General features: G+C 40.7%; 1 protein-coding gene across 4 annotated transcripts in view; it reads right to left on the reverse strand.

The window, feature by feature from the left end:
• Positions 1-11,618: 11,618 nt before the first annotated feature.
• The window catches only part of LOC114685538 (zinc finger protein 58-like), a 34,375-nt gene continuing 19,674 nt past the window's right edge, over positions 11,619-26,319 (reverse strand). For all 4 annotated transcript variants that reach the window (XM_037209359.1, XM_037209358.1, XM_037209360.1 and 1 more), the window contains 3 exons: positions 23,358-23,484; positions 15,629-15,724; positions 11,619-13,294 (listed from right to left, as the gene is read on the reverse strand). In XM_037209359.1, the coding sequence (XP_037065254.1) occupies positions 11,724-13,294; positions 15,629-15,724; positions 23,358-23,481 (1,791 nt within the window). In that variant the 5' untranslated portion in view covers positions 23,482-23,484 and the 3' untranslated portion in view covers positions 11,619-11,723. The remainder of the gene's footprint in view (positions 13,295-15,628; positions 15,725-23,357; positions 23,485-26,319) is intronic.

Below are 26,319 nucleotides of genomic sequence, written 5' to 3' on the forward strand. Positions count from 1 at the left end.
ACTTGACATTCCTGATGGAGGAATCATCATCTAACAAGGAAATGTGAGAATAAGTGAGACAGAAATGCAGTGAGAAATCCCACATCTTGCTACATCATGTACATGGCATCTGAGGATCCTGACTGAAGTTATGTGGACTCCAAAGAATTGTGTCACTCAAACTTTCTATCTCTGTACTCTGAAGAACAGATAGTCTTTGTCTAGACTTTGATATGTTTCTGTCCTGAGTATAGGATGGGTTTCCAATACAACTTAGCTATCATCTCCACATTTCATTGTGAATCAGTTCTCTTTAACTCGGCCGCAAAGGTCCATGTTGACCTCCATGTTGCCACCTCAGTGTCTACAGAGGTAGTACAATGTGGACAATTCTGCTTCAATCGTCTTGGGATATGGCCAGAACCCATAGCAAGGTTTCCTTTCTCTCTGGGTTCTGGCACTAGACAAAGGTTCCTAGAAGTGTAGTTTTGACATGAACCTCTACAATGATCTCTCATGATTCAAATGAAATTTCACTTTCACAAGTTAGAGATTTCCATGGAGATGGTCTTGGCTCAAAGCATATTTATTGTTGGCTCAAAGTACCTGGATTGCCAATATTGACTTTAATCTCTCTGACAATCACAGCAGATTTCATGTAGTCTATAAATTTAAAGTCACTGTGGTCTTAGAACGAGAGTGGCACCTATTGGCTCATACAATGGAAGGTTTGGCACCACTTTGTAGGAACTGTTTGGGAAGGATTAGGAGGTGTGGCCTTGTCATAAGAGCTGTGTCATTGGACTGGGCTTTTCATATAGAAATTAGTGAGCTACTCCTGGTTATCTTCATCTACCTCCTATTGTAAATAATATGTAAGCTCTCTACTACTGCAGAGGACCAGGCCTGCCCCCTGATACTGTGCTCTCCAGCAGAGGACTTTGCACAATGAAACAATGAGCCACAAATTATGAATGTATTGTCTCACAAAAATTAAAAAGACACTAGATTCTGTGATTTTCTAATGGAGAAGAGACAGAATGTGTACTCATGTCAGATCAGGCTCTAATGAAAACCACTGCAAAGATTTCACTGAAGTCCATATTTCCAAGAATCAGTGAATTTATTCTGGTTGCACAAGACAATAATTGAGGGATTAGAACAGAAACAGGGAAAACTCATATACACGTGCACCAGCAGTACTAAAAATCTGAACTCAGGTTACCTGCATGCCTACAGCTCAGTGTATGATTTGCAGGCAGCTTCACTGATGATCGGTCTCCTCCTTTACAATCCTTCCTGTTTATAGTGCCTCCAGAAGGTCCTCAATGTGAATCTTGTATGTACTGGGAAATCCCCAAGGCCTGTCACATGCATCCTTCCCAGGAGATAATGAGGCCCCATCCAGGATGGAATGATTCCCTTCATAGGATATTGGCCCTGGAAACACAGCATACACAGTTCCAATGGAGAGAACAATGAACGTTTCTAGTCAGCAGTACTTATACTGTCAAGTTAAACCTCCAAAGGTTAGGGCTATACACCTTTAGAGAGTATCTTCTTTCCTCAACAATCTACTACTAAATTTCCCCAATGGACATTAGCAGAAGTTTGTCTCCTATGTCATTTGGGATCTCATCTGTGAACTGTCATTTGTCATATAACCAGAATGACTGAATTTGAAGCCAGGTAAAGCACAGGTGACTTCATCAGAGATAGGAGAGAGTTAGAGATGGGACTGAGTTAGAGATGGACTTATTTATAATTTTTTTTTACCATACCTTATCTTGAAAGATGGAGGTTACACTAAAAAAAATCAGTAGCCCTCCTATACACAAATGATAAAAGGGCTGAGAAAGAAGTCAGAGAAACATCACCCTTTACAATAGCCACAAATAATATAAAATACCTTGGGATAACACTAACTAAACAAGTGAAGGACCTTTTTGATAAGAACTTTAAATCTCTAAAGAAAGAAATTGAAGAAGATATCAGAAAATGGAAGGATCTACCATGCTCATGGTTAGGTAGGATTAACATAGTAAAAATGGCAATCTTACCAAAAGCAATCTACAGATTCAATGCAATCCCCATCAAAATCCAACACAATTCTTCACAGACTTGGAAAGAAAAATACTCAACTTCATATGGAAAAACAAAAGACCCAGGATAGCTAAAAGAATCTTATACGATAAAGCAACCTTTGGAGGCATCACCATCCCTGATCTCAAACTCTACTATAGAGCTATAGTAATAAAAACAGCTTGGTACTGTATAAAAACTGACATACGGACCAATGGAATCGAATTGAAGACCCTGACATTAATCCACACACATATGAACACCTGGTTTTTGACAAAGGAGCCAAAACTATACAATGGAAAAAAGAAAGTATCTTCAACAAATGGTGCTGGCATAACTGGATGTCAATATGTAAAAAGATCCATATCTGTCACCATGCACAAAACTCAAGTCCAAGTGGATCAAAGACCTGAACATAAATCCAGTTACACTAAACTTAATAGAAAAGAAAATAGGAAGCACTCTTGAACACATTGGCACCGGAGACCATTTCCTAAATAAAACACCGACAGCACAGACCCTGAGCACAACAATTAATAAATGGGACCTCTGGAAACTGAGAAGCTTTTGCAGGGCAAAAGACACAGTCAATAAGACAAAAAGACAGTCAACAGAATGGGAAAAGATCTTCACCAACCCCACATCTGACAGAGGATTGATCTCCACAGTATATAAAGAACTCAAGAAACTAGACATCAAAATACTGAACAGTCCAATAAAAAAATGGGCTAAAGAGCTAAATAGATAATTCACAAAACAAGAACTACAAATGGCTGAAAGACATTTAAAGAAATGCTCAACATCCTTAATCATCAGAGAAATGCAAATCAAAATGACTCTGAGATACCACCTTACACCTGTCAGAATGGCTAAGATCAAAAACACCAATGACAGTCAATGTTGGAGAGGATGTGGAGCAAAGGGAACACTCCTCCACTGTTGGTGGGAATGTAAACTTGTACAACCACTGTGGAAATCAGTATGGCGGTTTCTCAGAAAATTAGGTATCGAACTACCTCAAGACCAGCCATCCACTCTTGGGCATATACCCAAGGATTGCTGATTCATACCATAAAGATACATGCTCAGCTATGTTCATAAGCAGCACTATTTGTAATAGCCAGAACCTGGAAACAACCTAGATGCCCATCAATGGAAGAATGGATGGAAAAAATGTGGTACATATACACAATGGAGTAGTACTCAGCAGAGAAAACAATGAAAAGCATGAAATTTGCAGGCAAATGGATGGAACTAGAAAAAATCATCCTGAGTGAGGTAACCCAAACCCAGAAAGACAGTCATGGTATGTACTCACTCATAAGTGGATTCTAGATATAAAATAAAGAACAATCAGACACAAACCATAGAACCATAGAGGCTATATGTATAGCATGGAGGTCCTAGGACGACTGTGGCTTATAATAAATTTCGGTTTTTACTCAATTATTGAAAAAAATAGCCAAATTAATGGAAACACATGAACTATGAACCAAAGCTGAGGGGCCATCAGCTGGATCAGGTCCGCTGAATAGGTGAGGCAGTTGATTGGCTTGATCAGTTTGGGAGGCAACTAGGCAGTGGGACCAAGTCCTGTGCTCATTGCATGAGTTGGCTGTTTGAAACCCGAGCTTATGCAGGGACACTTGGCTCAGTCTGGGAGGGAGGGACTGGACCTGCCTGGACAGAGTCTACCAGGTGATCTCAGTCCTCGGGGGAGGATATGCCCTGGATGAGATGGGAATGGGGGGTAGGCTGGGGCAAGGAGAGGGGTGGGAGGGGAGAATAGGGGAACCGTGGCTGATATGTAGAACTGAATGGTATTGTAAAAAAAAAAAAAAAAAAAAAAAAAAGATGGAGGTTACATGAACATGATGGATAGGAATCTGGAGAGTCCCCAAAGATCAATCTGGACCTGAGGTGATGCTTAGATGACTAACATCCAACTTGTCCTGATTCCCTTTGTGCTTACTTAACCACTTCTCAATCCTCTACCCTTGTTTCACCTTTACAAGAATTCCAGTATTCATAAACCATCTATTAAGTTTGTGGACATGCACATTTCCATATCAGCCTGTGTGCAGTCTTAATTACTCTATGCATTTTATAAATGGTTTATCCTATTATTTAGGAAAAAAATTGTTTAGTAGCCTCACTATAGTTTCCCTCTTTCTGCAATATCAGTCATTTTTTGTGGAAATCCTGTTTTTGGTATTTGGATATATCTCGTTGAGGCTGTAACTGGCCTATAGCCCTAGAACATCATGTTAGTGTCTGATTTGTTTGAAGACAAATTATTTCCTTAGGCATATTGTAAGAGACTTGTGTATCAAAAATGTAGAGACCCACGTGGATCTTTCATTTGTAATGTAACTAAGTGAGTGTGGGAGAAATCCATGAGTTCTTTAACTTGTTCTAACTCCAGGGTCCTCAGAGTGGCACTCCATGCCTCTTTCAGTTGTCATGTTCACTCAGAATATGTTGACTCAATTCTGTACATGCATTTTTCTTTTGGGCTACCAGCTCACAAAACAAAAACATGCAAGCTTATTATTAATTAAGAAAGCTAAGCTTATAGCTAAGGCTTGTCTTATAACATTAATTAATCTATTTCTCATCACCTACATGTTGCCACATGACTTCCAGTGTTTACCTCTCCTCCTGCATGTCTTGCTTCCTTGGAATCTTCCTGAGGAATTTCCCTTCCTCTTCTCAGCACTCTGTCCAGAACTCTCAGCCATTGGCTGTTTAACTTTTAATAAACCAATCAGAAGGTGCCTTGGGAAAGACACATCTTAACAGTGCACAAAAAGATTATTCCACAACACCTCTCTTACACTAATCTCTCAGCTTAAAATGGTTCCCAAACTTACAAACTTATAAAATAGTTATCCAGTCCAATCCCTAGTCACCTTTCCCTATTAGCACATTTGATACTCTCCTGAGACTCACTATCCATCATGTTATCCTGATAACAGCTGATACTGAACAGTTCTGGGAATGGAATTAGTTATCTCAGATACCTCTCCTCGTGAGGTTCCAGGCTTTGACGAATCTTTATTGAGTGTCCAGTTACCTTAAGGGAACCCAGTGCAAATGCACAGACTGGAACCTGGGCTGCTCTGTTGTCCTCACATCCTGAGGTGAGGGAGGCCAGAGTGGATGACCTGTGGTGGCTGCAGGGGGTTCCTCAGCAGGAGGTACCATGTTGGAAGCAGTAGAGTATTCACTCTGCACCTCTTTACCCTTCTGAAACCCTGATCATCCCATAGCCTAAGCACCTGGGAGGCCAGACCCCAACTCACAGTGGCTCTAAGGTGTAGGACCACTTTTCCTATGCTGGAAGGTCCCCTACCTGTGTGTTTCTGCAGTCGGAGAAGCTATACTGGGTCCAAGGGGCAGCTCTTTATAATAAGTCTCCACGCCTGCTTCCTCTGTGATTGGATATTCTCTCCGTCCTTGAAATTCCTTTGCCGCATGACTGTGATCTGCCTTGATTTCTACCTCAACACACCTGCCTACTCTTGTATATGTTTCTACTTTTCAAATACATAGATCAATTGCATTTAGAGTGTTGCTAACATTACACTTCTCTGAGCATATGCCATTGAAGGTAGGATTTGGTGTCCCTATATCAGCCCAAAGCACATGTACCTCTAAGGGTCATCTAACTCTCCCATCCTGAGTCAGTGCTACTGAGTCTGAGACATGGAAAAAGAGATTAACAAAAAGCCAAAGAAGACATTGTGTGATTAAGAACGGCTAATAACAGGCCGCCTAACTGAGATAGTCCAACCAAGACTACCATTGCTTATCTCCTGGTATAAAAGTATCTGTACAAAAGCAGATAAGCATCCAGTCATTTATGTCAGCTTGGAGAATGTAGATCAGTCATAAATGCATGAGACCTCAGGTTTACTGTGGAAGCAAGGTTGTACAGGGTATAAACATTAAAAAGAATGGTCACCATCAAAGCCATAGGAAAGCATCTGCAACCAAGATTTCCTTACAGTGACCTCAGAAATCAGTGCAGGTTCATATGGCTGCTGCTCACTAGGCAGCCAGGTGACCACATGGAGTCAAATCTTTGGTCACCTCTTGGACCCTGTGAGCCTGCTGGAGACAGGTACAAACTTCAGGTGCAGTGCAGTCTGTGGTTAGAACCACAGACCCAAAGAAGCCTCTGTGACCACCACAGCATAGACTCTGGGTGCTGCAGTGACACCTGGAACCTCACAAGTCAGCCCCTCACACCCATAGTGACCTCACATCACTGGTACCAGGGCCCAAGTCTCTGCACTGTACCCACTGCTTCAGTCCTGGGCTATGCAAGGGGCACTCATACATCACTACAGAGATCTTAGTACTCCATATTATTGCATCTTTATTTTCAATTGTAAAGAATTGAATCATCATCGATATTAATGAACATTTTAGTAGAAAATAATTTGGTAAATGCTTTATCATTTTGGAGGAGGGGCTTGGGGGTTCTCAGGGAGCTAGGATGGTGGCTACAGGAGGAAGAATTAGAGGAGGGGGTCTGTGTTTGGTATATGAAATGAATAAAACAATTTTTAGTAAAAAGACAAATAAGTTGATAAATAAAAATGTGTATGTTTATTACACGCACATACAGAGGGGATGCTAATCACAAAAATTGCAGAAAAATGGATGATGTGTAATGTATATAAGTTCAAGTCATCCAGTCATATAAAGACATACACTGCATGTTCTCCCTCATGTTTAATCTGGACATTAAAACATATATATGTGTGAAGAGATATGTAGGTATGTACTGTATCTAACGTAGAAAAGGGAATAAAGGTAAAATATTGGGTGATAAGGATGGAATAAAAGCAAGTAATAAACATGGGTTTTAAGAAAAGACAAAAGATAACTGAAAATCCCATTCCAACTCCGTCATGCATGGATTTTAGTTTTATGGTGTATAAGAGCGTAAAATAAATTCAGTGCAGACAATGTCAAGTCCAGTGTAAATGCCCCAGATTCTGTTCTGAATGTCCCTTCTAGCTGTACAGAAGTTCATGACCTGTGTAGTGTGACAGGCTTTCTCTTAGGCCACCAACCTGCTCCCAAGTCATAACATGGAGACTTATTAGTTATGGATGCTCAGCCTTAGCTGAGGCTCATTTCTTGCTGGTTCTTATAAATTAATCTGTTTCACTTCCTGTACGTTTTGCCTTAGAACTCTCCACCCCCATCCCCCCTTTTTTTCTATATACCTTGCTTTCCCGCTGTCTCCATGGTTTCTGGAGCCTCCTTGCTACTGGTCATGGCGTGTCCCTCTCTAACCATTCTCCTCTCCTTCCCTCCATCTTAGATTTCTGTTCCTTTTTATACTCTCTGCCTGCAATTCTCACCTATCCCTGTCCTGCCTTTTATTAGACCAATCAGGTGACTCAGGCAGGCAAGGTGAAACAAATGAACACATCTTTACATAGTTAACAAGGAAGCAGAAACTAATGTAACACACCTTTACTCAGTTAAAGTAAGACTCCACACCAGAAGCAGATGTAACACATCTTTGCCTAGTTCAAATAACATTCCACAACACTGTGGTTTCCAGGTATTGTTAATTTTCATATATGAATATTTTTTACTTTGAAAATAATGGGGTTTGAAATTAAAGAGAGAAATGAGAAATGCAGGCTGAGTTTCAAGTCTCTGCTGTCCCTGGTCCTGAGATTGCAGGTTTCTGCTGTATTGTTTACTCCAGAGGGTGGTGTCTCTGCTCTATTAACCCTGAGACTATGTTTCTGCTGTCCTGTTGACCTGAGTGTGTCTGTCTCTGCTATACTACCTACTCCTGACGGTGTGAGCCTTTGCTGTGTTATTCACTGCTGAGCTTGTGAGCCTCTGCTGAAATGTTTACTCCTGAGAGTGTGTCTCTGTTTTATTTCTCACATGAGCTGGTAGCTTGTGGGGCTTTCCCCAAAGAGTGCAGTGCTAAAAAAAAAAATAATTCTGTAATAGAACAAATGTATATCCATTAAGGTCATTTCCATCGATAAGGGAATTTCCCTGTGTTCTGAGGAAATTAAACAGTAGGTCTACAGAGAATCCAAGCAGCGAGAGAACATTGACTCACATAACAAACTTGACCTTTATTCCAGGTATATTGCTGACTACATCTTAGCATTTATAAAAAAGAGAACCTTCCCACACCACAGCCTTCTTTATTATCTATGATGGACATTCAAGCTGGAAGCATTGACTCTTTGCCACATAATCTAGAGGCTTACTCATTTCTCTGTGTTTTCTCTAATGTGCACATGGCATTTACATGTTAATAAACTGTTTTTTAAATAAACTGAATGAAAGAAGTTTTGTGATGTGCTGTGTTGTAACTTTCTTGTAGCATGAATCTTAAAAGGTCTTATTAATAAAAATCAAACCCGGAGCCAGGTATTGGGGTGAATGCTGAATGATCAGAGAAGCCCAGCAAGACACAGCTTCCTCACCTCTCCAGTTTCTCAGATGATCCTGTTTCCTCAGACTGGAAGCCTCTGTACCCTCATGAGAATGAATCTCAGCTGAACTGTGCTGCCCAAAGCCTAAAACCTTAAGCAGTCTCTAGTTCCTCATCCTAATGCCTTAAAAACCTTTCTGCATTCTACCGTCAGTTCCTGAGTTTAGAGCCGTGACTCACCAGGCCTAGTTGTTTCCAGTGTGGCCTTGAACTCAGATATTCAGGTGGATCTCTGCCTCTGGAATGCTAGGTTTCAAGGCGTGTGTGCCACCATTTTCTGGCCTCTGTATCTAGTGGCTGTTCTGTTCTCTGACCCCAGATAAGTTTATTAGGGTACACAATATTTTGGGGAACACAATATCACCACACTTTCTATCCAAGATCATTTGACTGTTACATTCTTTCCCTAACGTTATAATGATGGATAACCAGGAACAACAAGAGCTGTGATCCCTATGGATGTAGGAGGGAGGTCATGGAAGGTGGAGAGACCACTGTTCACCATCCCTTTGTTGTGCTCATGGCAAAGCCAAGTGGAAGATACGAGGTGAGTCTGGCTGCATTTCATCTCCTCAAAGCCATTCTGTCTCTTTCCTGAGGTTACACAGGTAGAGGGCTCCTTAGTTCTCAGTATCTGATCCCTTCTGGGAGTCCATTCACTTGATCCCTCATGATGCCTTCATGGTAGGATGCGGACCCTCTGTAAATGTTATAACAGCCAGATTCCTGTGCTGTAATCATGGTGAAAACAGTCAGATTGGGTTTGTCTAAAGCCAACAAGGATTAAAATGATATTTATTTGGGGAGAATTTAATATATGTGTATAAATGTTTTATTTAAATCCCCACATTCCTTCACCTAATTGCTTCTTACCCTTACAAAAACTTTACTCTCCCAGCTTGGTGGGCTCTTTGTTATTTCTTCATCCCACTTAGTGCTCCCTCCATGTGAAGGGGTGTAGGACAGTTGACTGGAACCTGGAAGCCTCTCAGATTGATTGTCTCCCTCAGAGGCCATCAATTGCCAAACAGCTCCTCCACTGGGCGAGACATAGTGAGGCCCTTATGCAACCGTGCCTATTGTGTGTTGGGGTTTAGTCAGTAAAAGTGTTGTCCAGTTAGCAATAGTCACAGTGTGTTCAAGAGTAGACAACTGCTAAACTGTCATATAAATAAAAAACATGGAGCCAAATATTAGGATAAATTCTGAAATACCAGAGACACAGAATAATCCACAGCCTACTTCACTTTGCCAAATCCTCAGCTGATCTTGTTTCCTCAGACTGCAGGCCTCTGAGTCCTCACCCAAATGGATCTAAGGCGAACTCCTGCTCAAAAGCCTAAAAGCTTAAAAGCCTCTAGTTCCTGGTCCTCATGTCTTGCATACCTTTCTGCTTCCTGCCATCACTGTCTGGATTAAAGGTGTGTGTCACCATGCCTGGCTGTTTCCAGTGTGACCTTGAACTCACAGAGATCCAGATGGATCTCTGCCTCCCAAGTGATGGGATTAAAGGCATGTGGGCCACCATTTCCCAGATTCTATGTCTCATCTGGTGGCTATTCTGTTCTTTGACCCTCAGATAAGCTTAATGGGTTGCACATTTTATCAACCCCATTTAAGCATGAAATGGTACTATGTGTGGGATGTAGGACAGTTGACTGGAGCCTGGAAGCCTGTGGACATGTTTTAGAATTCTAAAACGTTTCAACAATTCTGCTGTCGCACTGCAGACATCGACTATTTCTGCCTCTGACATTCTTTCTGCCTCTTTTCCCTCAGGATTCCCTAACTTTTGGCTTTAGCTCTATGTAAGGGACCTCTTTTACAATGTGTGACACAGGAGTCACTTTTAGACAAGGGCCCTCCACAGGCTGATATTCTTTACACTTTGACAAATGTGCATCTGTGTATTATTCCCTATCTACAATGCAACTAATATTTTCTGGTGGGTGTTGAGAGGTCCCTGACTCTGTGGGATAAAGTTAAGAACTTGGGTTCCTGACTCTGTGGGTGAAGATGAGAATTGGGTTCCTGACACTGTGTTACATGATGAGGACTTGGGTCGCTGACTCTGTGGGATGAAGATGAGAACTTCGGCTCATGTAGTTATTATCCACTTATTAGAATAACAGCCTTCAATTCTCCCTAGGGCTTATCACCAAGCCAAGCTTAAGTATATTACCAAATTAATATCACATCAGTTACAATTTGTGGAATAAGCATTAAATCCAACCAGAAAATCATTGGTTACTCTCATAACTTGTCTGTCATTATTGCTCTATGGGCACTGTTGTTTTTTATCTGGGGCACAGCAGCTGCACCTCATACTATCAATGCCACAGCTGATGACTTCACCTCTTCAGTTGCAGCTGCTGCCTTGACGCTGAGGCCTTAGACTGGAAGAGCCTTCCTGTAGTTTTTAACTAAGTCATTGTCCTTTTATTTTACCAATAAGGATTCTGGAGCCAGATACTGCATGACAACCTACTAGCTCAGAGAGACAGAGATTCCTACACACCTAGGGAAGATATTACAGGAGCTTGGATGACTCCACTGGGAAAAACAAGAGTAACTATGCTACAGCCCAGATCTCAGATTCCAGGTACCCTGGGGACAATTTCAGGACATGGTAAAGGTTTCAGAGAACATTTATAGTAACAGAAGAAAGAGGCTCATTAATCAAGGCAAGTTTCAAACACACTGCTTGAACAAATTGTTGGGGGATAGCAAAGAGAAATCTCTACAGCTCTCTGATGACATTCTTAGCATTTTTGCTATTGGAAGTTAGATGTTCTTGCTGACGTTCCAAAATAATTAACCTAATATTCTCCACTATGGATTCATTGAGGTGGGTAAGATCTGAATAGTTAGCAAATATTTTACCACACTTCACACACTCATGGAGTTTGTAGTCAGAATGAATCATTTGATGTATCTTAAGGGTTGAAAAAGTAAACATTTCTAGACATATGTAGGATATTTCTCCATATGAACTGTTGAGTAAGCACATAAAGATTAACAAAGCTTTTGATACATTGTCCACAATTTTAGGATTGTTTTCAGAATAAATTTCCTTTCTTCTTTATATTGTCTAAAGCATGAAGAGTAAGAGAACCTTCTGTCACATATTCACAGTTTTAGGGATTCTCTCCAGTATGAACTGTCTTGTGTCTCATAAGGGATGAGATATAATGAAAGGCTTTGTGACATTCTTCACACTTGTAGGGTTTCTCTTCACTATGAACTCTCTTGTGTTTCCTAAGGGATGAGAGATAAAAAAAGCCTTGTGACATTCTTCACACTTGTAGGGTTTCTCTTCACTATGAACTCTCTTGTGTTTCCTAAGGTATGAGAGATAACAAAAGGTTTTGTTACATTCTTCACATTTGTATGGTTTCTCTCCAGTATGAACTCCCACGTGATTCCTAAGGGATGAGAGATAACGAAAAGATTTGTGACATTCTTCACACTTGTAAAGTTTCTCTCCAGTATGAATTGCCTTGTGTCTTCTAAAGCCTGAGAGATAATGAAATTCTTTGCCACATTCTTCACACTTGTACAATATCTGTCCAGTATGAAGTGTTTGATGTTCCTGAAGATCCCTAGAACAGGAATATCGTTTGCCACATTGTACACAGGTATAAGGATTGTCTTCAGAATGGACAGTTTGATGTGCTCTAAAACATGCATCTGAGGAAAAACATCTGCCACACTCTTCACACTTGTAAGGGTTGTCTTCAGAGTGAATTATTTGATGTCGTCTCAGGCATGAAGCTGAGGAAAAATATTTGCCACACTCTTCACACTTGTAAAGTTTCTGTCTAGTATGAACTACCATGTGGTTCTTAAGTGATGAGTGATAAAGAAAGGTTTTGTGACATTCTTCACACTTGTATGGTCTCTCTTCATGAATTTTACTATGTTTCTGAAGGATTGCAGAATGGGAAAACCTTATGCCACACTCTGCACACTTGTAGGGATTGTCTTTGTAGTGAACTGTTTGATGTTGAGTAAGGGATGAGAATGAAGAAAATAAACTGCCACACTCTTCACACAGGCATGGTTTCTTTCTAGAATGAATTCTTTGATGTTGCTTCAGCACTGAAGGAGTGTAAAAGGATTTACCACATTCTTCACATTTGAATGGTTTCTCTCCAGAATGAATTCTTTGATGTCTCTTCAGCACTGAAGGTTTATAAAAGGATTTGCCACATTCGTCACATTTGTAGGGTTTCTTTCCAGAATGAATTTTTTGATGTTCCTTCAGCACTGAAGGATTGTTAAAGGATTTGTCACATTCCATACAATTGTAGGGTTTCTCTCCAGAATGAATTCTTTGATGTTGCTTCAGCATTGAAGATTCATAAAAAGCTTTGCCACATTCTTCACACTTGTAGGGTTTCTCTCCAGAATGAATTCTTTGATGTTGCTTCAGCATTGAAGGATAATAAAATAATTTGCCACATTCTTCACACTTGTGGGTTTTTTCATCAGTATGATTTTTCTGGTGTATAAAAAGTGCAGAGCCAGTATTGAAGGTCTTATGACATTCTTTACATGTGTAGAATTTTTCTCCAGTATGAAGTCTCTGGTGTATGGAAAGTGTTTTATAAGAACTAAGGCCCTTACCACATTCTTTACACTGGTAGGGTTTCTCCCTTGTATGAATTCTCTGGCTTTGAATACTTAATGAGTTACAGTCAATACCCTTGCTGTAATCATTATAATCATTGAATGTTGTTCCTGTTGAGCAAAAGTTGAGAAATGAACAAAGGCTTGGAAATATTCTTCATATTCATAATGCTTATCTTTTTCAAAGAAAATATATACTCATATATATTAAAGCATCAGTGAGAAACTACAGTGCATTTCAAAACCTACAGGGACTAAGCATAAATGATAAAATATTATAGGCAGAAGTAATCTAGACTTCTACTAGAATAAGGGCATGACCAAAAAGAACCTAGACATAATGGCATAGTATTCAAAGTTTAATAGCTAAGAAAGTTGTAAGGAAATTTTACAACAGAAGTAAACCCATTAAACAGGATATGTTATATGGCCAGACAACCCTGAAATTATAGGGTAACCAAGCTTAGAAAAGAGAAAGTTAATTGTGACTATATGAATTTGAGCCATCATCTAAATAGAACATTTTTATCCTCCACATAGAGTATTATTTTGGCAGGTACAAAAGATATGCTGCACAAGAAGTAGATGGTCCACAAAAAGATTAAATTTCTTGCTTAAAAATTTAGGACACTATTTTATGGTTTATTTTGATGAGAAGAATATATAAAACAGAATCCTCCAGCTCTGACTGGACCAGGAGGTGAGTGACTCTTCTCCCTGCCTCAGTCCTAAGCTCCAAGGCAGAATCCATGCTCTACCATTCCTACCCATTGCTGCCCCAGTTGCAGCCCAGTAGGGAAGACTCTGGCAGGCAGATCTCCCCACCAATACCCCCTAGGGACCCTGCAATCTGTAAGACCCCCTCCCTCCCCCAAACCCACCCATCCCCCTGTGACCTCAGGGGCAACCTAAGACACACAATCTGCCAGTTCTGACTGTACCAAGAGGTGAATGAATGACTCTCCTTCCAGCCAGAAAGTACTGTCTCTAGACCTAGGCCCTGGGCACAACTCATGCCTCCCCACCCTCATTCATTGCTTCCCAAGTTGCAGGCCAGTAGGGAAGTCTCCTGTGGGCAGGCCTCTGGACAAACACCTGCACATTAAACACTGCAATTTACAACACCACTCCCTACTCAAAATCACCCATCTCCCTTTGACCTAAGTGGCTCCCTAAGGCACAGGTTCCACCAGCTCTGATTGGATCAAGAGGTGAGTGACTCTTCTCCTAGCCAGAAAGTCCTGACTCTTGGACCTAGGCCCCAGGCACAACCCTTGACAACCCCTAACCCCACCATTGCAGGCCACTAGGGAAGATTCCAGTGGGCAGATCTCCCTACCTATATCTCCCAAGAAACCTTGCAATCTATGAGATCAACTCCCTCTGCCCAAAACCACGCCTATGCCTGCGACCTCAGCAGCTCCCTGAGACACAAAATCTACCAGCTTGATTGCACCATGAGTTCTGATTGGACCCAAGAGTGCAGGTTGGATCAAGAATGGCCCCTGAGACACAGACTGAGCCTCCACAGACTGGATCAAGAGCAGTTCCTTCAGACAAAAACACTGGTTGCACTGACTATGGAAGAGACTGGTAGACACCAGTGCAAGAATAAAACATAAAGCGCCATATGGCAACACCAGATCCTAGTGGTTGTATAAGAGCAAGACATGAAAATCACAACACAGAAGCAGAAGAACCTAAAACATCATTTTGTGGAGGTGATAGAGGCCTTTAAGGAGAAATAAAAAATTCCCTTAAAGAAATTGAGGAAAAGACAAACAAAAATTAGGAGAAATCAACAAATCCCTTTAAAAAAGCCAAGAAAACCAAGAAAAAGCAATCAAACAGGTGAAGGTAACAGTTCAAGACCTAAAAATTGAGGCTGAAGCAATGAAGAAGACACCAAGCGAGGGAATGCTGGAAATAAAAATCTGAGTAACTGAGCAGGAACTACAGAAGCAAACAAATACATGATACAGAAGACAGAATATTGGGCATGGAGGATATGATAGAGGAAATAGATCGGTCAGTCAATGAAAACACTTCGGTCAAGAAAATCATAACTCAAAACATCATGTTCACTTTGGTATGAGATCTTTCGGCTAGAGTCTGCTCTCAAATTCTAAAACTAAATGACTCCCAGTCTGACCAGCACTGAGTTCTCTTTCCCTGAGTCTTACACCACAATGGAGAATCAACAAACAGACAAATTTGGAAGGCACTGCAATAGGAGCCGGCTAGTGAGTTATTCTTGGGAAATGCAAAGCTTCAAGGACTTAAAGCACCAGAAACTTCTGAGAGATGAGCTTCGCAACAAAGCCATGAAGGACAGACCCAAAGAATGACTCCCACAGTGTCATGTTCCAGGGTGATGGGAAAGCCTGCCTTTCTGGGGGATATTTGGACCTCAACCCTGGCCCCAAACCCCTCATTCCTACACACCTGGCTGCACGTTGGCTGCTGCTTGTCTCTTCACATCTGAAGAGTCTTGTCTTTGCTCCAAAAGTGTCACCAGGTGTGGCTTAGACACAGCAAGACCTGTTTGCAGAAAAAGAAGGAACAAGATTGTTTATGTGTTCTTTTACTTGGAATTGACATGTTCCTTCCAGTACATGGCTTATAAGGAAAGAGATGATGAAATAAATGATTACAGACAATCAGTTCCTTAAATGTTTTCTGACAGAATCACTACACTACATAAAGGAATTTACAACAACCAGATTCTGAGTTTCATTTAACGATAAGAAAAACTAAATAAAACTGATTTATCAGGCCCCTAGGACCCATCCCAGGGACACAACCAGTCCCCGGTTACCATCACCCAAATCTGTCCCTGTTGCCAGACAGCAGGCAAAACTCCTACCAGAAGGACCACCTCACCAAAACTCCCAACTGTATCCTGCAATCTTCATGCCATGCCCCCTACCCATCTACCTGAGACCCCAACAACTTCCTGAGGCATAGAAACCAAACTGCCAGCTCTCATTGGACCAACAGAGGAGCAGATGGTCAGACATCAAGGCAAAAATACATACAACAAAATAAAGAGCAATACGGCATCACCAGAACCTAGCTCTCCGAAGCAGCAATAGCTGAACATCACAAGGTAGATGAAGCAGAAGAAAGTGACCTTAAGAATAGCATCATGAAGATGCTAGAGGCCTTTCAAGAAAAAAATCAAAAATGAAATGGAAGAAAAGACAAACAAAAAATTGGAAGAAATCAATAAAGAAATAGAGGAAAAGATAAATAAAAAAGTGAGCTGGGCAGTATTGGCACACCCCTTTAATCCCAGCACTCAGGAGGCCGAGGCAGGGGGATCTCTGTGAGTTCAAGGCCAGCCTGGTCTACAAACCAAGTTCCAGGAAAGGCACAAAGCTACACAGAGAAACCCTGTCTCGAAAAACCAAAAAGAAAAAAGAAAAAAAATTGAAAGAAATCAATTAATCCCTTAAAGAAAGCCAAGAAATCCATGAAAAGGCAATTAAACATGTGAGGAATACAGTTCAAGACTTGAAATGGGAAACATAATCAATGAAGAAGACACAAAGAGAGAAAATGCTGGAAATAGAAATTCTGAGTAAATGAACAGGAAACACAGATGCAAGCATAACCAACAGAATACAAGAGATGGAAGAGAGGATCTCTGGTGTAGAGGATACAATAGAGAAAATGGATTCATCAGTCAAAGAAAATACCAAATCCAAAAATGTCATCACACAAAACATCCAGAAAATCTGGGACACCATGAAAAGGCCAAACCTACAAATAATAGAGATGGAAGAAGGAGAAGAATACCAACTCAAAGGCATAGAAAATATATTCATCAAGATCATAGAAGAAAACTTACCCAACTTAAAGAAAAAAATGCCTATGAAGACACAAGAAACCCATAGAACACCAAACAGACTAGATCCCCCAAAAAGTCCCCTCACAATATAATAATTAAACTAAACATACAGAATAAAGTAAGAATATTAAGAGCAGCAAAGCAAAAAGGCCAAGGGACTTATAAAAGCAAACCCATCAATATAACACCAGATTTCTCAATGAAGACTTTGAAAGCCAGAAGGTCCTGAACAGATGTAATGCAGACAGTAAGAGACCATGATTGCCAGCCTAGACTAATATACCTACCAAAATTTTCAACCACCATAGACGGTGTGAACAAGACATTCCAAGAGCAAGCCAGATTTCAGCAATCTTATCCACAAATCCAGCCCTACAGGAAGCAATAGAAGGAAAATTCCAACCAAAGTAAGTCAGATATACCCACAAAAATGAAGGCAATAGATAACCACACAGCAGTCAATTCCAAAGAAGAGAAATACACACACACTACCACTAAAAGATAACAGGAACTAATATCACAGGTCATTAATAATCCTTAATATCAATGGACTTAATTCACCTATAAAAAGACACAGGGTAACAGAATGGATATGAACAGGACCCATCTTTCTGCTGCATACAAGAAACACACCTCAATTTAAAAAATAGACACTACTTAAAAATAAAAGGCTGGGAAAGGTCTTTCCAATCAAATGGTCTTAAGGGGTAAGCTGGTATAGCTATCCTAATAACCAACAAAATAGACTTCAAACTAAAATCAATCAAAAGAGATCAAGAAGGACATTACATATTCATCACAAGAAAGATCCACCAAGATTGAAGTTTCAATTCTGAACATTTATGCCCCAAACACAAGGGCATCCACATATGTAAAAGTAACATTACTAAAGCTTAAATTACAATTTTAAAGCCAACATTAATAGTGGGAGACTTCAACACCCCACTCTCACCACTGGACAGATCTGCCAAATTGAAACTTAACAGAGAAATAAGGGACTTAACTGATGTTATGACTCAAATGGACTTAGTGATATCTACAGAACTTTCTACCCTAACAAAAAAGAATATACCTCTTCTCAGCAACCCATGGATCCTTCCCTAAAATCGAACACATACTTGGTCACAAAGCAAATCTCAACACATACAAAAAAAATTGGAATAACCTCCTGTATTCTATCAGACCACCATGGCTTAAAGTTAGATTTCAACAACAAAAAGGATTACAGAAAGCCTACAATCTAATAGAAACTGAATAATGCTCAACTGAATCACCTATGGGTCAAGGAAGAAATAAAGAGAAAAATTAAAGACTTCCTAGAGGTCAATGAAAATGAATATACTACATATCCAAACTTATGGGAAACTATGAAAGCAGTGCTAAGAGGAAAATTCATAGCACTAAATGCCCACATAAAGAAGTTGGAGAAATCTCACACTAGCCACTTAACAGCACACCTGAAAGCTCTAGAACAAGAAGAAGCAAAGTCACCCAAGAGGAAGAGATGCCAGGAAATAATCAAATTGAGAGCTGAAATCAATAATATAGAAACAAAAAGAACAATACAAAGAATCAATGAAACAAAGAGTTGGTTCTTGGAGAAAATCAACAAGATAGACAAGCCCTTAATCAGACTAACCAAAAGGCAGAGAGAGAGAATCCAAATTAGCAAAATCAAAAATGAAAAGGGAGACATAACAACTTACAATGAGGAAATCCAGAGAATGACCAGGTCATACTTCAAAAACCTGTACTCCACAAAAATGCAAAATCTAAAAGAAACTGACAGTTTTCTGCATAGATGCCTCATACCTAAGTTAAATCAAGACCAGATAAACTATTTAAATAGACCAATAACCCCTAAGGAAATAGAAACAGTCATTAAAAGTTTTCCAACCTCCCCACCCCAACCCAAAAAAGCCCAGGACCAGATGGTTTCAATGCAGAATTCTACCAGATCTTCAAAGAAGAGTTAATACCAATACTCTTTGAATTGTTCCACACAATAGAAACAGAAGGAACATTACCAAACTCCTTCTATGAGGCTACAGGTACTCTCATTCCGAAGCCAAACAAAGATGCAACAAAGAAAGAGAATTACAGACCAATCTCTCTCATGAACACTGATGTAAAAATACTCAATACAATATTGGCAAACAGACTCCAAGAACATATCAAAACAGTTATCCACCATGATCAAGTAGGCTTCATCCCAGAGATGCAAGGTTGGCTCAACATACGAAAGTCTGTCAGCATAATACACCATACAAACAAACTCAAAGAAACAAATCACATGATCGTTTCATTAGTTGCTCTAAAGACCTTTGACAAAAATCCAACACCCCTTCATGATACAGGTCTTGGAGAGATCAGGAATACAGGGAACATACCTAAACATAATAAAGGCAATTAACAGCAAGCCAACAGCCAACATCAAAGAAAATGGAGAGAAACTCAAAGCAATTCCACTAAAACTAGGAACAAGACAAGGCTCTCTGCTCTGCCCATACTTATTCAATATAGTACTTGAAGTTCTAGGTAGAGCAATAAGACAACAAAAGGAGATCACAGGGATACAAATTGGAAAGGAAGAAATCAAACTTTCACTATTTGCAGATGACATAATAGTATACATAACTGACCCCCAACATTTGACCAAGGAACTTTTACAGCTGATAAACACCTTCAGTAGCATGGCAGGAAACAAGATTAACTCAAAAAAATCCAAAGCCCCCCTATATACAAATGATAAATGGGCTGAGAAAGAAATCAGAGAAACATCGCCCTTTACAATAGCCACAAATAATATAAAATACCTTGGGGTAACTGTAAGCAAGCGAAGAACCTGTATGGCAACAACTTTAAGTCCCTGAAGAAAGACATTGAAGAAGATATCAGAAAATGGAAATATCTCCCATGCTCATGGATAGGTAGGATTAAAATTGTAAAAATGGCAATCTTACCAAAAGCAATCTATAGATTCAGTGCAATCCCCATCAAAATCCCAACACAATTTTCACAGACCAGGAAAAAACAATACTCAACTTCACTTGGAAAAACAAAAAACCCAGGATAGCCAAAAGAATCTTGTACAATTAAACAACCTCTGGAGGCATCACGTTCCTGACTTCAAGCTCTACTATAGAGCTACAGTAATCAAAAACAGCTTGGTACTGGCATAAAAACCGATCATGTGGACCAATGGAATCGAATCGAAGACACTAACATTAATCTGCACATGTATGAACACCTATTTTTGACAAAGAAGCCAAAACTGTACAATGGAAAAAAGAAAGAATCTTCAACAAATGGTGCTGGTATAACTGGATGTCAACATGTAAAAGATTGCAAATAGATCCCTATCTGTCACTGTGCACAAAACTTAAGTCCAAGTGGATCAAAGACCTCAACATATACCCAGTTACTCTGAACCTGATAGAAGAGAATGTAAAAGTAGTGTTGAACTCATTGGCACTGGAGATCACTTACTAAATATACACCAGGAGCACAGACACTGAGAGAAACAATTAATAAATGGGACATCTTAAAACTGAAGAGCTTTTGTAGGGCAAAGAACACTGTCAATCAGACAAAATGACTGCCTACAGAATGGGAAATGATCTTAACCAACCCCACCTCAGACAAAGGGCTGATATCCAGAATATGTAAAGAACTCAAGAAACTAGACATCAAAATTCCTAACAGTCCGATTAAAAAATGGGCTATAGAGCTAAACAGAGAATTCTCAAAGAAGCTCAAATGGTTGAAAGACATTTAAGGAATTGCTCAACATCTTTAGTTATCAGGGAAATGCAAATCAAAACGATTCTGAGATACCATCTTACACCTGTCAGAATGGCTAGATCAAAAATACTGAAGACAGCTTATGTTGGAGAGGATGTGGAGCAAGGGAACACTCCTACACTGTTGGTTGAAATGCAAACTTGTACAGCACTTTTGAAATCAATAAGGGCTTTCTCAGAAAATTGGGAATCAATCTCCTCAAGACCCAGCTATAACACTCTTGGGCATATACCCAAGGAATGCTCAATCACAGTACAGGGACACATGTTCAACTATTCTCATCGAAGCATTATTTCTAAGAGCCAGAACTGGAAACAACCTAGAGGCCCTCAACTGAAGAATGGATAAAGAAATGTGGTACATATACACACTGGAGTACTACTCAGCAGAGAAAAACAATGACATCATGAGGTTTGCAGGTAAATGGGTGGAACTAGAAAAAATCATCCTAAGTGAGGTAACCCAGACTCAGAAAGACAAACATGGCATGTACTCACTCATAAGTGGATACAAATGTAAAGCAAAGGATAACCAGACTGCAACTCACAGCTCCAGGGAAAATAACTTGTAAAAGAGGACACTGGAAAAGACACAAGGATCCTACAGCATGGAGAAATGGATGAGATATACATGAGGAAGCTGGGGTGATGATGGGTAATAGAGGGCAAGGGTCAGGGGAAAGAGAGCTTATGGGACAGGAGGTCTACTGAATAGGAACAGAGTGGGTGAACAAGGAAAGAGATACTATGATAAATGAAGATGCCATGGAATAGAAGAAGCAGAGTGCTAGAGAGATCCCAGGAATCACAAAGATACCTCCACTGTAGACTACTGGCAATGGTTAGGAGGGTGCCTGAGCTGACCTACTCTGGTGATCGGATGGCCGAATACCCTAACTGTCATGATAGAACCCTCATCAGTGACTGATGAAAGCAGATGCAAAGATCCACGACCAAGCCCCAGGTGGAGCTCCAGGAGTCCAATCAATGAAGAGAGGAGGGATTAAATAGCAAGAGATATCGACACATGATTGGAAAAAGTACAGAGACAACTAGCCAAACTAGTGGAAACACAAGAACTGTGAACCAATAGCTGAGGAGCCCCCATGGTACTGGTCTAGGCCCTCCAGATGAGCAAGACGATTGTTTAACTTGAACTGTTTAGGGGGTCCCCAGGCAGTGAGACTGGGACCTGTCCTTAGTTCCTCAACCTGGCTTTTTGGAACCTAGGGCCTATGCTGAGACACTTAGCTCAGCCTTGGTACAGGGAGGAGGGGACTGAACCTGCCTCATCAGAATCTACCACACTCTGCTGACTCCACAGGGGAGACTTTGCCTTGGAGAAGGTGGGAATGGAGGGTGAATTGGAGGGAAGGGAGTCTGGTGCGTGGGAGGAGGGAGTACAGGGGTATCTGTGCTTGATATGCAAAATGAATAGAAAAATCTCTTAATAAAAAATAAAAAGTTGGCCAGTGGCATGCACCTGGAACCCAGACTAGGTGGGCAAGACAGGCAGGTCCTAGGGGCTTGTCAGCCCACAAGTCCAGCTAAATGGCAGCTGCAGGTTCAGTGAGAAACTGTTTTAAAAAATAGCCGGCCGTGGAGGCTCATGGCTTTAAAGTGGCTGTTCTAAGTGGATCAAGTTGACCTACATGGAAGCACTCATCTCTGTCAGCCTGGACTGTCCAGAGTCACAAAGGGGAGGCAAAAATACAAAAAACAACAACATCAGAAAACAAAACAAACAAACAACACACAACACAAACAACAACAACAAAAAAACACTGAAGTTTGAAACAATTTAATTAACAAGTGTACTTGAGGTCTCATGCCATTGAATTTCTGAGAGTCCCACTGGAGTGAAGGAAAAATACACCTAACACAGAAATGTAAAACACAAAGAGAAAAAACAGTGAAATGGTTGTTTTTGAATATGTTATTTTAATTTTACGCATGCATTGGTGCTTTACTTGCAGGGATGTCTGTGTGAGGATGAAGTGTTAATCAAATTAATCTTTACAAATAAAAAAATTAGAGTCAGGCATTGGGGTGAAAAACCTGAATGATCAGAGACGCAGAGGAGCAGACACAGTTACTTCCTACACCTTTGGATCCTGGATCCTGTCTCAGCCCTGACTTACACTTCCGGTCCATCTTTCTACAAGCCTCTGAAGCTCTGTGGTCAGCCAGTGGCTAGCATCACCCTCTGACTCCAAGCAAGCTGTATTTGTCAGAACACAATCCCATGAGAGTGTCAGACCGTGGGATTACAGACACTTGTGAGTTGCCACATAGGTGCTGGGGAATGAACCCCGATCCTCTAGAAGAGCAGTCAATGCTCTTAACAACTGAACCATCCTCAGTCCTGAAATGATTTTTAATACAGCAATCTCCTTAATTTTTCTGAAAACAAAGGATATGAAAATGGCTGTTGGAATGCTCCCATGAGATACCATACAAAGTGAGGAAGCTACATGTTGATGGTGAAATAAGAATTCACTATGGATGAGATCCTCACCAAGGAACACAAGGTGGCTGTAATTCTCCAACATCACATCCCTGTACAAATTCCACTGAGCAGGCTCCAGGCATTCCCTCTCTTCTGCAGAGAACTCAATGGCCACATCCCAGAAGGACAGCATTTCCTGAAATAAAGATCAATGAGTGATACTGCACTTTCATTTAATTAAAACCAATAACAATATTAAGATATTAACAGCAATAATATATTAATGTAAGGGACTGAGTAAATGAGTAAACTTATCCCTGTAATATTACATCAGTGCTTATTTACCCTGACTACAATTAAAAAGAAACTTGATTACTCATGACTGACTAAAAACAATGCTTTTAAGTTGAAGTTTCTTCTAGCATCAATTATAGGTTCAGTAAAGAAGCCAAAACAAAATATCAATATATGGCATATATATGTATCAGCTTATCTAAATAACTTAAGTTTAACAAATTTAGCAAATACAAGGAGGCTAAACAACATTTTTAAGCCTGAATATACCTTGGGAAAGGAGAAACATTTTTAAGTCATTAGTTTTTAACTATAAAAACTGTTCTTAAAAGATTAAGATCTCTCAAAGTCTTTTGTAATAACAATAAAGTACCTTTTTTACTTTAAGGGGGAAAAAACATGGCATAAAGTAAAACTAAGCTCCAGAGTACAAACAATCTTAAAGTTTAATATCTAGGACTCATTTATAATCTTTTTGGTTTTTTTTTTTACTTAGAGACTTGGATGATTTCTTTGACCCTACCTTTGGCAGCACATACATAGCCTGTCTGTTTTATTTTATTACGGCTGGTGTTTCCGGTGATCATCACCTGATATTGGCAATTTTTTTTTTTTAAACTGCCAAGTCCACCATTGCAACCAGACTCTTGGGACTTTAGTCCTGCCATATATTTGCAAACCTTGGCTGTTTCCTATGATCCTTTTATGTCTTTAAAATCATTATCATTTTACATGGGTAAATCTTAAGTTACAATGTTTAGCTGCCAGAGCAAGGTATATTTGTGTAGCTTTAATATTTATCAAATATTTTATTTATTAAACATATGTTGTTATCTATTTAAATTTTCTAGAAACTTGTTGAACATTTGGTAAAGACATAAGTACTTAGGTGTTACATATTTTTAAAAGCAATAATTATTTGCACACATATATACAGTTGGATCCAAGTTACATACATACATACATACATACATACATACATACATACAGTTAAAGCTTGCTTACATTTCCAAGACATATACACATATAAGCAGTTTGCAGAATCATTAGCCATTTTTAAGATGAAAACCAACCAGAATTAACTCTCATATTTAGTATTTGCAGGTATAAGAAATCATAACAGTTTACTGATCTTTTATAATCTTTTATATCAAAGTCTTTTTTGTGATTTTTCTCAGTAATCTAGAAATCTAAATTTGCATCAGTACTGTACCTCAGACAAGAAACTGTAGGTTAACCTCATATAGGGAGTGACATTCCATTCTTGGAGCCAGATCCTGATCAGGTTTTAGCTCCCGCCAGCTCTGCCCCTTGTCCAAATGGGAGCCCAGCCAGAACCTGCCTGCCCTAGCACAGGGCAATGCCTAGCTCCCATGCAGCCAAGCCTCTACTCCACAGCTTTCTGAGTGAGCTGGGCCCCCCCCCCCCCCCCCCCCATCCTGCTGCATCCAGGCCCCATGATGCTCACAGACTGCCTAGCCCTCTCAGTGGTGTCTGGGGTCCCCAAAGCAGCCGCTGCCTGCAGGACTCATTGTAGAGCTTTCTGTTACCTGCTGCCTGTGCTCTCTTCCCTCCCTGCCCTATCACAGCGGGAGCCGAGGCGACTGCTTGGGGGAAGAGGGGGATCCCAGCAGGGAGAGTGGTCTCCAATGGGAGAGTGGCTGGGAGAGTTCGTCTCCCGAGCTGTTTTGGAGGATTTCTTTTCCTTATGGGAGCCCAGCCAGTGTCTCTTCCCTCTCCCACCCCATCACAGTGGGAGCCAAGCCGGGGCTGATGCTTGGGGGAAAAGGGGGGGGGGATCCCAGCAGGGAGAGTGGTCTCAGCCAGGAGAGTTCACCTCCGGAGCTGTTTTGGAAGTTTTTTTCTTCCTGCCCCGGGGAAGGGGGATCTGCATGAGGGGGTGATTCCATCATTAGTCTCCCGGGTCCTCTGGAAGGACCGGTTTTTTTTTTTTTTTTTACGCTTGATTTCTCTAAGAGGGTAAAGGGGGGAAATGGTCGGAGGGCAGCCAGGGCTGAAGGGACAAGGGGAGGAAGGGGAGTTTGAGAAGGGAGAGGGGGAGGTCTGGGTTCCAGCTTTGATGGGGCAGGTGAATTGTGAGAAACGGCTTCACCCAGAGAAGTGGATCTCTAGCTAAATTCTCCCAGACCGAAATATAAGGCACTTGATCTGGTTGCCCCTGTGGTCCTTGGTCAAAGATCCGAGCCTTCACCTGTGAAATGATGTCAGTGTTAAAAGTCCCATCCCCCTGCCAGCCGACCCCAAAGGCCAGGCATTCCAAGGAACAGAAGGTGATCCATTTCTTTTTTCTTGACATCCAGAGAGGCATTGTGAGCCCCAGGAAGGACATCCTCCCAGTTATCTAAAGTCAAACTTAGGGGGGTAGTTAGTTGTTGCCCCATGAAGAGGAAATTAAAGAGCAGAAACAGACAAAGACACAATCAGCATGCTGGCTGATTTGTCTCCACAAGCAAAAACACAATTTCAGATGGGAGTGGCTGAGAACAGCCTCGCTCCCCCAAGGAAGGAGAGACTCTTCTTCTTCTTCAGATCACTCCGGAGGACACCTCCAGAGTGGGGACCTGGAGACTCTTGAGCACATCTGCTCTCCCACACAAGTCCCAGACACAAGCCCTGCACACTTCTGCCGGCACCAAATACAAATGCCAAATCAACCAGACAAAGGACAAGACATAATAACATAAAACAGAGATCGAGCTCGTGTTTGTTGTGCCCA

This window comes from Peromyscus leucopus, chromosome 11, assembly GCF_004664715.2.
Source record: "Peromyscus leucopus breed LL Stock chromosome 11, UCI_PerLeu_2.1, whole genome shotgun sequence".
Lineage (NCBI taxonomy): Eukaryota > Metazoa > Chordata > Mammalia > Rodentia > Cricetidae > Peromyscus > Peromyscus leucopus.